This window comes from Cnephaeus nilssonii, assembly GCF_951640355.1.
Source record: "Cnephaeus nilssonii genome assembly, chromosome: 15".
Lineage (NCBI taxonomy): Eukaryota > Metazoa > Chordata > Mammalia > Chiroptera > Vespertilionidae > Cnephaeus > Cnephaeus nilssonii.
In genome coordinates this window covers 2,896,088-2,910,268 of record NC_137086.1, presented here as the reverse complement: position 1 = coordinate 2,910,268, position 14,181 = coordinate 2,896,088, and the positions used below count along the sequence as shown (strand labels likewise).

Here is a 14,181-nt window from a genome sequence, read left to right as displayed (position 1 = left end):
ACGGAGACCTGAGGAGCGTGCGAGGCCAACCTCTGCTGCTGGAGGCACGATCTGCTCTGTCCCTGCGGGGGGTCTGCCTGAGCAGCCACTGCCAAGGTGGGGGCTTCCAGGGGGTCCCACTCCCTGGTCTGGGTGCAAGTCACATGGCCACGCTCACCGTGGGAAATGCATGGACCCCAGCACTTAGCATCCGGGCATTTCCATGTGTGTGTGTGTATATTTCACCCCCAAACGTGAGTGAATGAGTGACAGTTTGGCGTCTGGCTGCAAGGAGTTTCCAGTCACAGATTCATCCAAACAAACCCCCCAAGGCAATTTGTGCACTAGAAGGGGGAGGGGCAGGCGTTCAGCCCAGCGTCTGAGCTCCGGTCCCGGCACAGAGGGACGTGCTGCAGGGCCTGTGCTTGGACCCGCTTTCCAGAAGCGATGGGTCTGCACTTCCACGCCGTCTCCCCAGCAACCAGTGACGCGGGCTTGCATGGGGCGGGAGGCGGGGGGGCAGGGGCGGGGGGGACGCCTGGGTCAGCAGTTTGCAGGCAGCGAAATCAGCACTTCCCTTGACGACAGCTAAATATAACCCACCGAGGGCATGGACCAGCGTCAGCCCAGCGGCCTGCTGGCCACACAGCTGCCCATGGTGAGTCTCAACAGGAAGGCCCCGCCTGCGCTCACGCGCCACCCATCCGTTCGGGTCACAGACGTTCACGGGGGATACGAGAGGCCGTGGCATCGTCCCAGGGCCTTAACATACTTTGTGCAAAACACGCACAGCCTGAAACATAGTACTTCCAAATTCTTAACACACACTGGCCTGTGAAAATGAGTTTCTTGGAGGAAAACCGTCCGTTTTGCAGTTTTAGGGGCGGGCTCGCTGTGGGGCGGGAGCGGGGGGCACTCACTTTGGCGGCCTGGGGCAGCTCCCCCCAGAGCCACAGCATCTCCAGGTTGCTCTTCTGCGCTGTCCTGTCCGCCGACTTGCTGACCAACTCGGAGTCGCTTTTAGGTGTCGAAGGTCGGGAACCTGAAGGACTTAACAAAACACAAACCCACGATCAAAGCAGGAAGAGCCTTTCTTAGCACCTGTGGTCCCAACGGCTCCGAGAAGGCACCCAGGCCGCCATGCCCTCAGGACAGCGATTTTCAGCCTCGTTCATCTCATGGCACATAAACTGCTAAGATTCCGCAGCGCAGCCAAAAATATATTCTTTTTGCCGATCTGACCCCAAAAATAGAACTTTGCTTCCTTTATACCAGAGGGCTGTTGCTGTGCTGGCTGTTGTCGCTCTTTATTTGACAATTTCAGGGAAAAGGGGTCGGTGCCCCTGACGACATAGTCAAGGCCCTCAGCACAGGGTGGACATCGCTGCCCTGGGAGCATGGCTTCGGGGCGTGTCCCGTCTGTGGCCACCCGGGTCCACTGGCAGCTGTCCAGGCAGGGGGTGCGCCCAGGGCCGGGCAGAGGAGGTGAGAAGTAGCGTTGAACAGGGAAGATGGAAAGAGGAGACGAAGCGAGACAGGAAAGAGAGAGCCTGTCTTCCACCGCCGGCCGCCCTCCCGCGCGCTGGCGCACTCTCCCGCGCTCCCCTCGCCAGCCCAGGCTCGACGGCCGCCCAGCCCTGGCCCTCCGACGTGCGCCCGCTCTAGGCTCCACTTAGAACAGGGCGGGGTCCGCACAGGGCAGGGGAACCGCATCACGTGCCGACCGGACCGCACACGCCGTGCCACAGACCCGCTCCCGCGGCAGGAGCCTCCCCGTGACCGTTTAGGAGACGGTACGCCGGCCAGGGACACCAGAGGGTTCCTCCTCGCTGGGCCCTCCGCAACCTCGTCCTCGGGCCAGCGTCTCAGTGGCTGTGGCCTGTTCTCGTCTGTTTTCTCTATTTCATCTTGAGACCTGAACCAAGTCCTCTGTCCAGCCCAAGTCACCGGCCGGAGTGAGCAGCTGCTCCCCCGAATCCGCACGGCATTGCGCTCAGGCGGTGCAATGCCCCTCGAGCATTTCCTGTCTATGACCTGCACCCCCTCTCCAGGGAGACGGCAGTTGCCTGTCTATGACCTGCACCCTCTCTCAGCAGTTTCCTGTCTATGACCTGCACCCCCTCTCGAGGGAGACGGCAGTTTCCTGTCTATTACCTGCACCCTCTCTCCAGGGAGACGGCAGTTTCCTGTCTATGACCTGCACCCCCCTCTCAGCAGTTTCCTGTCTATGACCTGCACCCCCTCTCGAGGGAGACAGCAGTTTCCTGTCTATTACCTGCACCCTCTCTCGGCAGTTTCCTATCTATGACCTGCACCCCCTCTCCAGGGAGACGGCAGTTGCCTGTCTATGACCTGCACCCTCTCTCGGCAGTTTCCTGTCTATGACCTGTACCCTCTCTCGGCAGTTTCCTGTCTATGACCTGCACCCTCTCTCGGCAGTTTCCTGTCTATTACCTGCACCCTCTCTCGGCAGTTTCCTGTCTATTACCTGCACCCTCTCTCAGCAGTTTCCTGTCTATGACCTGTACCCTCTCTCGGCAGTTTCCTGTCTATGACCTGCACCCCCTCTCGGCAGTTTTCTGTCTATTACCTGCACCCCCTCTCGGCAGTTTCCTGTCTATGACCTGCACCCCCTCTCGAGGGAGACGGCAGTTTCCTGTCTATTACCTGCACCCCCTCTCGGCAGTTTCCTGTCTATGACCTGCACCCCCTCTCGAGGGAGACGGCAGTTTCCTGTCTATTACCTGCACCCCCTCTCGGCAGTTTCCTGTCTATGACCTGCACCCCGTCTCCAGGGAGACAGCAGTTTCCCAATGAAGCGGGACAGGAACCTGCCGTGGGGTTCCTTTCCCATCGTCCCTCCCACCCTGGTCTCCTGGCGCCTCTCACTGCCGGGCTCGGTCCCCTGGCTGAGGCACAGTCCACCCGTCTGAACACGCTTCCCTGCCGGGACACGGAGAGCTCACGGATGACACGTAGCTGTGTCCAATCGCGGCCCTCCCTGGCCGCACTGATGGATCCTGCATGGCTTCAGGCAAGCCCTTCAGACGAGGGAGCCTCCTGCCCGCTCCACTCTGCCTACAGAGCCTGCTGCCTGCTCCCGGGCCCCCGCCCTCGGTCCTCTGCACGCGCGTCGCTGTGGGGTGAGGGTCCCGAGGTGGCACCTGGTGGGAGCACATGAAATGGGACACAGCACACGCCGTCAGGGAGGAGCCGGGAGCGGGAATGCTGGGCCGCCACACGTCGGAGAGGTCAAGGGTCATCACCTGCCACCTCGCTGCTTCCTCCAGCCCCGTCTTCACGCTTTCCTCCGCGGGCTGATGCCCTCCGACGCGGCGTGTCCACCGTTACGTCAGCCTCAGCGAACAGGTCGCGGCCTCCGGCGAGGCCTCTGCACCTGCCCTGCAGCCCGCGTCCACGCCGCGTCGGGGCGTCCCGGGAGAGGACGCCCCACCCTCGCCAGAGCTCACCCACACCTGCACCCCTTGTTCTGAGGCCCTGCCATTGTGTCTATCACACCACACGCAGCTTGTGCTCTATTGCGTTACCCTAACTTGTTACACGTCTGGGGACTGAACTGTCTCAGCCGCCGAATTCAGTGCAGCCCTTTCGGCGGCGCCTGCTCAGCAGGGGCTCCCACACTTCTGGGCCAGGCCGGAGAGAGGCCATTCCAGGTCTGTGGGCTACGCCATCCGCCGCGGCTATTCAGTCCTGCCATCGGAGCGCGAAGGCAGCCTGAGAGAAACGCCCCCCCCCTCCCCCCACCGATGTGGCCGGCGGGGTGCCGCCTGCCGGCCTCTGCTCCGGAAGCATGCAAGCACCCACAGTTCCAGAGCCCCCCACTCCAGCACCCGGACACCCTGGTCCCTGCACAAAGGCCTCGGGCTCCCCGAGGCGTCCGGTGCGCCCACGCAGACCCGCAGAGAACCTCGCCCGTGTGAGCGGCGGAAATCAGCTGCCGCTCCGCGGCTCAGCCGGTAACAACAGAGGGTGCTGGCCCCTCACCAGCCCACCCCAAAAGCGTCTGTGCTCAACCACACGCGCTCGACGGCACGGGGGACTCAGACCCACTGAGAGGGACCGGGGGAAGTTTCCGCCGTCAGAGATTAGCCTTGTGAGGCCAAGGGCTGCTCCAAAAGGTAAGCTTGTGAGGTCGCTGATGACCTTCCTAAGGAACGCATGTATTTAGGAGCCAGACAACCGTCCTCAGTATTTCTGCTGGTTCCAACTAAGCGTATCAGCTACCGCTGCTCACAGCTCAGTTGGCCTCATTTACAGACGGCCTTTCTCCTGTACAGGCGACCTCTGAAAGAGGCACATCCTGAGGTCTGGGTCTTGACTCAAAAGGAAAAGCCGTTTCCCATCGAAAAAGTAATCGCAGCTTCCTTCGCTGAAGTTTTAAAGCGAACCCCTCAGTTCCCAAAGCAAGGCTGCCAGCCGGCCGGGCTGTGGGCAGCCCCGAGGGCAAAGGGCAGAAACCTGAGACCACGGCTTCCTTCCCACGAGAAGACGAGCCCATGCCCAGACCGTAGGCTCCGTCCCGTCCTCGTCTCCAGAATGTTCCAGGAACGCCGTGCACACGGCCGATGCCGTGACTCAGAGAGCCTAACCAGCGCTTTAAACGTGGGCAATAAGCTCCGTTCCTCTCAAATAACGTCCTTCACAAGCAGCGTGTTAGCCTACCGGCTGAGCAACCCTCCACACAAAACAACAGGTCATCTTCCCAAATTGTACCTCATTCTTCTACTCTGAAGGCACGCCACGGAATTAGGAGGAATCCTATGACTGAACCACAATTCCCAGAGAGTTCCAGAGTTAGTACTAAGTTAGAAGGAGTCTAATCCGCTGACAGGGAAAGGAGAATAAGAAACGGAGTGTGTTCATCATCAGTCGGTAGAATAGATCTGAAAGAGTTAGAGCAACATGTTCCCTGCAGAGAATCGACACGCTTTTCTGCGTGAGTGACTGTGGTTAGCGGTTAGTAGGCGGGGAGGAGTTAGCGAAGAGCTGGTTGTGGGAGACACCCGCGTGGGGCAGGGCCGCTACCTTTCCGGAGCGTGCAGGACGGACGACTGCGGAGGGCAAGAGCTCGAGAGCAGGCCCTCGGCCGCCACCGCCACGTGAGGGGGCGTCCTTTTGCAATCTAGCAGGCTGCTGGATGCCGGGGGTACACATGGAGAGAGAAAAGGTCACAGGTCAGTGAAGTGAAACCACATCTCCTACCCGTCCCAGGACCACCGTCAGGGGTCCCACTGTCAGAGATGACCCTCCCAGGCCCCGGACCGCAGCCGAGCAGCTCTGTTGACGTCGCTGAGAAACCAACAGGAGCTCTCTGAACCGCAAAGCAGGAAGCCGCCCAGGCCCGGCGCCCTTTCCGTCTCATCCACGTGCCCGGGAGGGACTGCTCTCCGGGCTCAGCGCACGCACGCTTCCTCCCGGCTCTGGGGCGCGCGGTCTGACTGTGTGCGCTGCGGCTGCCTCCTTAAGGAACACACACGGTGCCGTGAATGGAAGTGTGTCCCCTCAGCCGCATTGGCCATTGCATCGGACAGTGGGCGGGCCCTCCTAAGCTGGCACGGTCATCACCCCGGACTCGCAGAGGAAAACGGGAGAGAGGAGACCTCTCCGGGGTTATGTCTGAAACACCTAAATTCTCAACATGAAAAAGAGTGAACATATTTCCACCCACTGGTGTCCAAACACCCCCCATATTTTCTTCCTGAGTCCTGTGTTCCCCTCTGGAGGGTTATCTCCAGGGACCCCAGGAGAGAATGTCTGAGGTGCCGGGACGGGACCCGCCTCACTGTCCGACAGGAGAGCCACCGGCTGCTGTGACGGCTGGGCACGTGAAAGGTGCTGTCCGTGAGACACACACAACTTCAGAGACCTACCACACACACAGGATGTGACAGAGCTCATGAAGACTGTTCTTAAATACACTGAGTGGCCAGATTATGATGATCTCTGAACGCATAATAATCTGGCCACTCAGTGTATGTGTGTATATATATATATATATATATATATATATGTGTGTGTGTGTGTGTGTGTGTGTGTGTGTGTGTGTGTGTGTGTGTATATATATATATATATATATATATATATAACCGGTGCATGAATTCGTGCATGGGTGGGATCTGGCCAGGGGGAGGGGACATGGGTGGTTGGCCAGCCTGCCTGCTGGTCGACCTCCTGGTCGAGGGGACAATTTGCATATTAGCCTTTTATTATATAGGATATACACTGAGTGGCCAGATTATTATGCGTTCAGAGATCATCATAATCTGGCCACCCAGAATGTCTGAGGTGCCGGGACGGGACCCGCCTCACTGTCCGACAGGAGAGCCACTGGCTGCTGTGACGGCTGGGCATGTGAAAGGTGCTGTCCGTGTGAGAGACACACGACTTCAAAGACCTACCACACACACAGGATGTGACAGATCTCATGAAGACTGTTCTTAAATACACTGAGTGGCCAGATTATGATGATCTCTGAACGCATAATAATCTGGCCACTCAGTGTGTGTGTGTGTGTGTGTGTGTGTGTGTGTGTGTATTACCGGTGCATGAATTCGTGCATGGGTGGGATCCGGCCAGCCTGGCCAGGGGGAGGGGGCATGGGCGGTTGGCCAGCCTGCCTGCTGGTCGACCTCCTGGTCGAGGGGACAATTTGCATATTAGCCTTTTATTATATAGGATATACACTGAGTGGCCAGATTATTATGCGTTCAGAGGTCATAATAATCTGACCGCTCAGTGTATATTTTATTGATTTCAGAGAGGAAGGGAGAGGGAGAGAGAGAGAAACATCAATGATGACAGCGACCTCCTGCACGCCCCACACTGGGGGGATCGAGCCCGCAACCCGGGTGTGTGCCCTGACCGGGAATCAAACCATGGCCTCCTGGTTCACAGGTCGCAGCTCAACCAGAGCCATGTGGGCCAGCCCGTTAATAATGTTTTTAGGAACTCACTACCTGAAATGCTGTTCTGGGTACACTGGGTCGGATGAAATACCTCATGGAAGTTCACCTGCTCGGTGTCCTTTTACTTTTCCAGGGTGGCTGCTACAACGTTTTAATTTACGTCTGTAGCTAGCACGATGTTGCTGTCGGACGGGACAGACAGACCGACCTCAGGGAGGGGACTTCCCGGGCCCCCAGCCCCACCCTGGCTGCGGGTTGACTGACATTCATCGTCCCCGTCCCGGCTGGACACCAGGATGCAGCCTGTTTCCCCCGACCTGAAGCTCAGGCTCAGCACCCCCCTGCTCACCGTGCTGGGTCACACACGCATCACACGGGTGAAAGTGAAACCAGGACTGGTGAGTGCAGGAAACAGGTGTAAGCAGGAAGCTTTGCAGCTCCGGGGGCCCACACAACCGCTGTAAACCGGAGGTAAACCTCACAGGAAGAACAAGAACAGCCCAGCCCGGGGGCAGGGGGGGGGGGGCGGGTGGTGGTGTCATCCTGTGAACCTAAAAGATAGCCAGTTCGATTCCGGTCAGGGGGTGCAGGAGGCAGCTGATCAATGTTTTGCTCTCACATCGATGTTTCTCTTTCTCTTTCTCTTTCTCTCTCTCTCTCTCTCTCTCTCTCTCAAAAATTAAATAAATATATAATAATAACCCAAGTTGTCATTCACTATCACTTAGATAGCTACTTCTCTGCCTCTTCCTCACTATCGCCACCCCCGGAGCATCTGGGACATTTTCCCCCAACAGCACTCCCTGGGCCGGGGGTCCCAGGGTCCCGGGTAGCTGTGTGTGTGCTGAGGCTCTCCAAGAACCAATTTCCGTCCCAATGGCCGCTATGGCCCCTGCTGCGGTGGCATGATGTAGATCTGCCCCTCCCGTTCTCTGAAAACTGCCCACGCTGGCAGACTAGCCGACGTGAGCGCTCACTTCCAGGAAATAAACACCCTGAATCAGCGGAGTGACTGAGCTCGGGGAGAAGGAGAAGCGGTCGTCCAGACGGCCTTAGTGGCCCTGAAGCAGCCTCGGTGCGTGAATCTCGCTTTGGAGACAGGAAGGCCGTCCCTGTGTCCGCCCGTGACCATTAGCGTTGCGTCCCTTAATGAGTGCGTCCCCTTTCCACGCCACCCCGGGGAGCGGAGCGCTACATCTGCATCTCCGCCCTGATCCAGGGCCTGCACATGTTGTGGCTCATCCCCCCTGAACCTCCTACTCCAACCTGCCTCTTATTCTGTCCTAACTAATTCCACTTTTATTTATGTTTCTATTCTACGGAACACGCCTCCTAACTGGCTTCAAATCCTCTGGACCAGGACAAGTGAGCACACACGTGCACACACACGCGCACACACGCACCTGCACACACACACGCACACGGCAGCTTACCTGGCGTTGGGTGACCACTCTCTATCAGAGCTAGGGTACGATGACGACTGAGAATAAGGCGTGACTGGGGGCAGGTTCTCCTTGGGAACATCTTCTTGGAATGGAGGTATGTCGTTATTAAGAGTTCTGGTTAAAAAGAGAGAGAGAGAGAGACTCAAGTCAAATGTTAAAAGCGACAGAACCATAACAAAGGCAAGTGCCCGTTTTTAAGTGCATCCACGGGACGGGGCGGGGGGGGCTGTAAGAACCATGTTTAACAATCACGTCACCCGGGCCTCCAGGGGCCGTTCTCCTCGGACCGACATTCACCTGCTGCTGTCCATCGGGTCCCGCTCCTCGTCGGAGCTCATCTCTATGGGGAACATGTCTTCGTCCTCCGACGTGTTGGAGGTGTCGTCCCTCTTCAGGCTGTCCAGCTGGGACTTCCTCCTCCTCTTCCTCCTCTTCTTCACCAGGGAGCCGCTGGAGGGGGTCTCGCCGGGAGGCAGGCCTGGGGCCGCCGCGCCGGGGTCCAGGCCCCGCGCCCGCTCCGCGGGGTTCCTCTTCAGCTGGCACTCCATGCGGGCGGCTCCGTCCGACAGGATGGGGGAGGTGGCCAGGTGCGTGGGGATCACTTCCTGAGGACAGAAAGTCCTGTTTACAACGAGGCTGAGGCTCGTTCACTTGGACTTACGGGCAGGATCGAGCTCCAGTGTTAAAACGCCCGTGACCTGGGGGTGTGGCTGCCGGTGTCACAGGAGGGCACGAAGTCAGCATGGAACTCATTGAGTGCCGTTTGGCACTGCATCCGCCTCTTCATCACTGTAACCAAGTGTGGTCTGCTCGGCGACTGCAGGCCGCCAGGACTCAGCTCTGTGGAACTCTCCAGAGGAAAGAGGGACAAATAGGCTTCGAGTCTCCACATTGCCCTGGGAACTAGACTCAATTCTGCATTTCAGTGTGGGTCAGGGTGTGTGTGTGTGTGTAAGAGAACATGTGTATGTAAAAGAGTGTGTGTGTAAGAGAGCGTGTGTGTATGAGAGCGTGTGTGTGTAAGAGAGCGTGTGTGTGTAAGAGAGTGTGTGTGTAAGAGAGCGTGTGTGTGAGAGAGCGTGTGTGTGTAAGAGAGCGTGTGTGTGAGAGCGTGTGTGTGTAAGAGTGTGTGTGTAAGAGAGTGCGTGTAAGAGAGTGTGTGTAAGAGCGTGTGTGTATGAGAGCGTGTGTGTGTAAGAGCGTGTGTGTAAGAGAGCGTGTGTGTGTAAGAGCGTGTGTGTAAGAGAGCGTGTGTGTGAGCGTGTGTGTGTAAGAGTGTGTGTGTAAGAGAGTGTGTGTGTAAGAGAGCGTGTGTGTAAGAGAGCGTGTGTGTAAGAGCGTGTGTGTGTGAGAGCGTGTGTGTATAAGAGAGCGTGTGTGTGTAAGAGCGTGTGTGTAAGAGAGCGTGTGTGTGTAAGAGCGTGTGTGTAAGAGAGCGTGTGTGTGAGCGTGTGTGTGTAAGAGTGTGTGTGTAAGAGAGTGTGTGTGTAAGAGAGCGTGTGTGTAAGAGAGCGTGTGTGTAAGAGCGTGTGTGTGTGAGAGCGTGTGTGTATAAGAGAGCGTGTGTGTGTAAGAGCGTGTGTGTGTAAGAGCGTGTGTGTGTAAGAGAGCGTGTGTGTAAGAGTGTGTGTAAGAGAGCGTGTGTGTAAGAGAGCATGTGTGTGTGAGAGCGTGTGTATGTGTAAGAGAGCGTGTGTGTAAGAGAGCGTGTGTGTGTAAGAGAGCGTGTGTGTGTGTAAGAGCATGTGTAAGAGCATGTGTGTAAGATGTGTGTGTAAGAGAGCGTGTGTGTGTAAGAGAGCGAGTGTGTAAGAGAGCGAGTGTGTAAGAGAGCGTGTGTGTGTAAGAGAGCGTGTGTGTGTAAGAGAGCGAGTGTGTAAGAGAGCGAGTGTGTAAGAGAGCGAGTGTGTAAGAGAGCGTGCGTGTGTGTGTGTGTGTGTGTGTGTGTGTGTGTGTGTGTGTAGTTTTCAATATGCACTCAGTTAAGTTGTCAATGATAATTGTTAGGGAACCCCTGGCCGGTGCCCGCCGAGGCCTGAGCACCCCCAGCGGTGGGTGCAGGGAGGGAGACATGGCCCTCTCCACCCAGAAGGAAGGCGCTCACAGCCTGTCGGCCTGACGGCTGGCTGGTACTGGTTCTCAGTGTTTGAAACGCGCTCGGAGAGCCGCAGCCCGAGGCTGGAAGGGATGGGCGGGCCGCTCACCCAGCGGCTCCCGGGACCGAGCGAAGAAGAAACACAGACACTGGCCGAGAGCAGCACAGGAGGCTCCCCGGGCTGACAGGGGAAGGGGGCACCTGTGCGGAGGGGAGGCGGCGCCCACAGCGATCTGGGGAGGAGGGACACGGCTCCCGGTTTGTAGCCGCCTCTCGGGGACAGACAGGAGCACCGCCTGGGACAGAACACCCTCCGGCCTGCAGGCCCCGTGCCACCCAGAGCACTGGGGAGGCCAGCCAACAAGGCCCTCCGTGGTCCGCAGCACGTCAGACCCAGCAGGAGACACCACTTCCCAGCCACGAAGCCGGCTGCGGCCACACAGGCAGACCACACGTACAGGTGACGATGCGGACACGCGGGGGCGCGCACGTGCTGCTGACGGGAATGTAAGCGGCGCAGCAGCCTCGGACAACAGTCTGGCAGGTCCTCGAATGTCAAACAGTTACCATGGGGCCCAGCAATTCCGCTCCCAGGTATGCACCCAAGAGAAATGAAAACATATGTCCACGTGAAAACTTGTACACGAGTGTACAGCAGCCAAAGGGGGAAAACAGCCCAGGTGCCCATCAACGTTGGCACGAAAGGATAAACAAAAGGTGGTGCATGGATACAATGGGACGCCATTCGACGCACAAGGGAACGAAGTACCGACACATGCTAGAACGCGGATGACCTGGAACACGTTATGGTAAGTGAAAGAAGACAGGCATGGAGGAGCACATACTACAGGGTCCCATTCACATGAAGGCTCAGAGAAGAGAAATCGAGGGAGACAGAAAGCAGATGGGTGGTGGCGGAGGGCTCGGGGGTGAGGAGCGGGTGGTGGAGGGGGAGGTGATAACAGAGGGGCACAGAGCTTCTTTGGAGGTGACGGCCGTGATCTAGAATTGACCGTGGCAACAGTTGCACACATCTGTGAAAATACTAAAAATCACTGAATTGTGCGCTCGAAATGGCTAAACTGTATGGTACGAGAATTATCTCAACAACGCTGTTGGTCATTATAAATAATAAAAACAGCCCTAGCCGGTTCGGCTCAGCGGATAGAACATCGGCCTTCGAACAGAAGGGTCCCGGGTTTAATTCCGGTCAAGGGCACGTAACTCGGTTGCAGGCTCTTCCACGGACTGGGCCCTGGTCAGGGCGCGTGCAGGAGGCAACCCGTCGATGTGTTTCTCTCACATCGATATTTCTGTCTGTCTTTCCCTCTCTCTTCCTCTCTCTCTAAAAATCAATGGAAAAATAGCCTCAGGTGAGAATTTTTTAAAAAATAATCAAAATAAAAGCAATCTGGTCACTCACTAGACAAAAATTGCACCGCTCGGCCATCTGCGTTTGACAGCAGTACAATCTGTTGCTTTGGACCAGGGTTCAAGCCAGGCGATTTGGTGCCTCTGCCCCCCGGAAACGGTGAGCCAATGGAAGTAGCCGGACGGCTGAGTCCGCACACACCAGCCCGTCCGGCTCAAATGCCCAGGACAGACGAGCGCCCGCCGCCAGCATCCGCGCCGTCGGGAGCCGGCAGCGTGCTGCGCCCGCTCTCCGCGGTCTCCTGCTCGGAGCTGGGGAGTGACCCTGAGCCCCGGCCTTGCTCACCTGATCGTTATCCGTCTCTTGAACAAAAAAGGCTTCTCCGTTGTCTCCCAGTTTCATGTGTAAGTCCACAGACTCCCCGTTGATTTCTATGTCAACCTGGAAGGAAAGCGCACGTCTCCGCGTCAGGAAACCAGCCTCCCCTGGCCACGCCTCCACACGCGTGCCCTTGAACCGCACACACGCCACAGGGAGCTCACAACGCCAGCTCCCCGTCGGTCAGCCTGGCCCCACCTGCCCTTCCCCATCGGGAACCGCAGTCTGCACCCGCCCCGCCCCACCCTCCCCGGGGCCCGGGCGGGCCTGCGAGTGCCTCCGCGAGCAGCACACGACAGAAGTGGCGCTGCGTGACTTCAGAGGCTGGGCCAGAGAAAAAGGCAGCGTCCACTGGGCTGGCTCTCTCTCTCTCTCTCTCTCTCTCTCTCTCTCTCTCTCTCTCCCCATGCTCCCCAGCCACCATGTGGTGAGGACGCCCAAACCACATGGAGGGGCCAACAGCCCCTGAGAGGCAGCCAAGAGCCACCCGTCATGTGAGTGACACGTCTCCGGCGGGTCCCAGCCCCGGCCTGGAGCCTCCCAGCTGAGGCCGGATGGCGACGGCAGACACAGCCCTGCTGTCCGAACTCCCGACACAGAACCCAGGCGCTGAACCACAGCTGGTTTACGCCACCGAGTTCCGGAGCCGTTCACGCAGCCACAGTCACCGAACAGTCCGAGTTCATCGCCTGCTCAGTGAACAGCCCTCCCCAACGGGGAGATCAAACTCTGGGCCCACGACAAGCTCCGGATATGGGAAGCCACAGAACGGGTCCCGGGGCCCCGGCTCTCACCACTTTCTCTCGGGAGCGCAGCACCCCCATCTTGCCGAAGCGGACGTGGAACGGGGAGCACTGCAGGCTCCCGTTGGGCTGGCGGACGACGATGATGTCGATGCATCCGGACAGGGTGGCGGGGTTCAGGCCCTTGTACAGCTCCTTCACGGTGACAAACACCTGGCCCGCCAGCTGCCCCACGTAATTCATGGTCTGAGCCTAGAAAACACACACACACACAGTTAATTCAGGGGGCCAGCTGCCTACAGCCCGCAGACCACGGACTCCGCATCCGATCCGGCGCCCTGCCAGCATCATCTTGTTTTCTGTTCCCTGCAATGGGCTCCACGCCTGCCCCGTCGCCCGCCCGCCTCCACCCCGGAGACCCCCGGAGGCCTCTGGAATACCCCCCGGAGAAGCAGAGAACCTGTTCCATAGTTCTTAACCAACGGCACGTTCATGGCCCCACAAGCAATTACCGCCCCCCCACTCCCAGCCCCACCCTCAGCCTCTACCCCTGGGCGGCCTTGGCTGAGCACTGAGAATTGTTTAAAGGGAGATACCACTATGCCCCACCTACTGGGATGGCTACTACCTGAAAAGCAGGGAAAGCAAGCACTGGTGAGGACGTGGAGGAACGCGTCCACGTGCCCTGTCGACGGGAATGCAAAACAGTGCAGCCCCAGCACGGCACAGGGTGCTGATTCTCCAAAAATTACAACGAGAGCTGCCATACCGTCCAGCCATCCCACCTCTGGGTGCATGTCCACAAGAACGGACAGCGAGACCTCAGAGCGCTCGCTGCACACCATGCTCACAGCGACAGCGTTCCCGATCGCCAAAAGGTGGAGACGAGCTGAGGACACCCAGATGGCAGGATGGACCAATGTCGTCTACACACACAATGATTCTTTCCCCGCCTTCACACGAAAGGGGACGCTGGCGCGTGCTGACCACGGGTGGACCTTGAGGACATGACGCTGAGTGAAAGAAGCCGGTCACAAAAGGGCGGACACCGCGTGGTCTCGCGTGGGAGGCGGCCAGAGCAGACCGGCGCAGAGAAACGGAAAGAGGAGCAGTGGTGACCGGGCCCAGGGGACGGGGAAGGAGAGTCGGAGGTTCGTGGGGACAGAGCTTCTTCCCGAGAGACGAGAAACGTCTGGGCATGGACGGAGGGAGGGCTGCCGCGGCGTGGATGCACCTGTATTAA

General features: G+C 58.3%; 1 protein-coding gene across 6 annotated transcripts in view; it reads right to left on the bottom strand.

The window, feature by feature from the left end:
• The window catches only part of LPIN1 (lipin 1), a 124,692-nt gene that overhangs the window by 101,179 nt on the left and 9,332 nt on the right, over positions 1-14,181 (bottom strand). For 5 of the 6 annotated variants that reach the window (XR_013814625.1, XR_013814626.1, XR_013814627.1 and 2 more), the window contains exons 2-7: positions 12,990-13,190; positions 12,163-12,258; positions 8,648-8,955; positions 8,339-8,464; positions 5,026-5,133; positions 900-1,029 (exon numbers count right to left, since the gene is read on the bottom strand). Coding sequence is in view for 3 of the 6 variants with exons in the window: in XM_079792002.1 (XP_079648128.1) it covers positions 900-1,029; positions 5,026-5,133; positions 8,339-8,464; positions 8,648-8,955; positions 12,163-12,258; positions 12,990-13,181 (960 nt within the window). In the remaining 3 variants the exon portion in view is untranslated. The remainder of the gene's footprint in view (positions 1-899; positions 1,030-5,025; positions 5,134-8,338; positions 8,465-8,647; positions 8,956-12,162; positions 12,259-12,989; positions 13,191-14,181) is intronic. The other variant, XM_079792001.1, reaches the window with a different exon arrangement.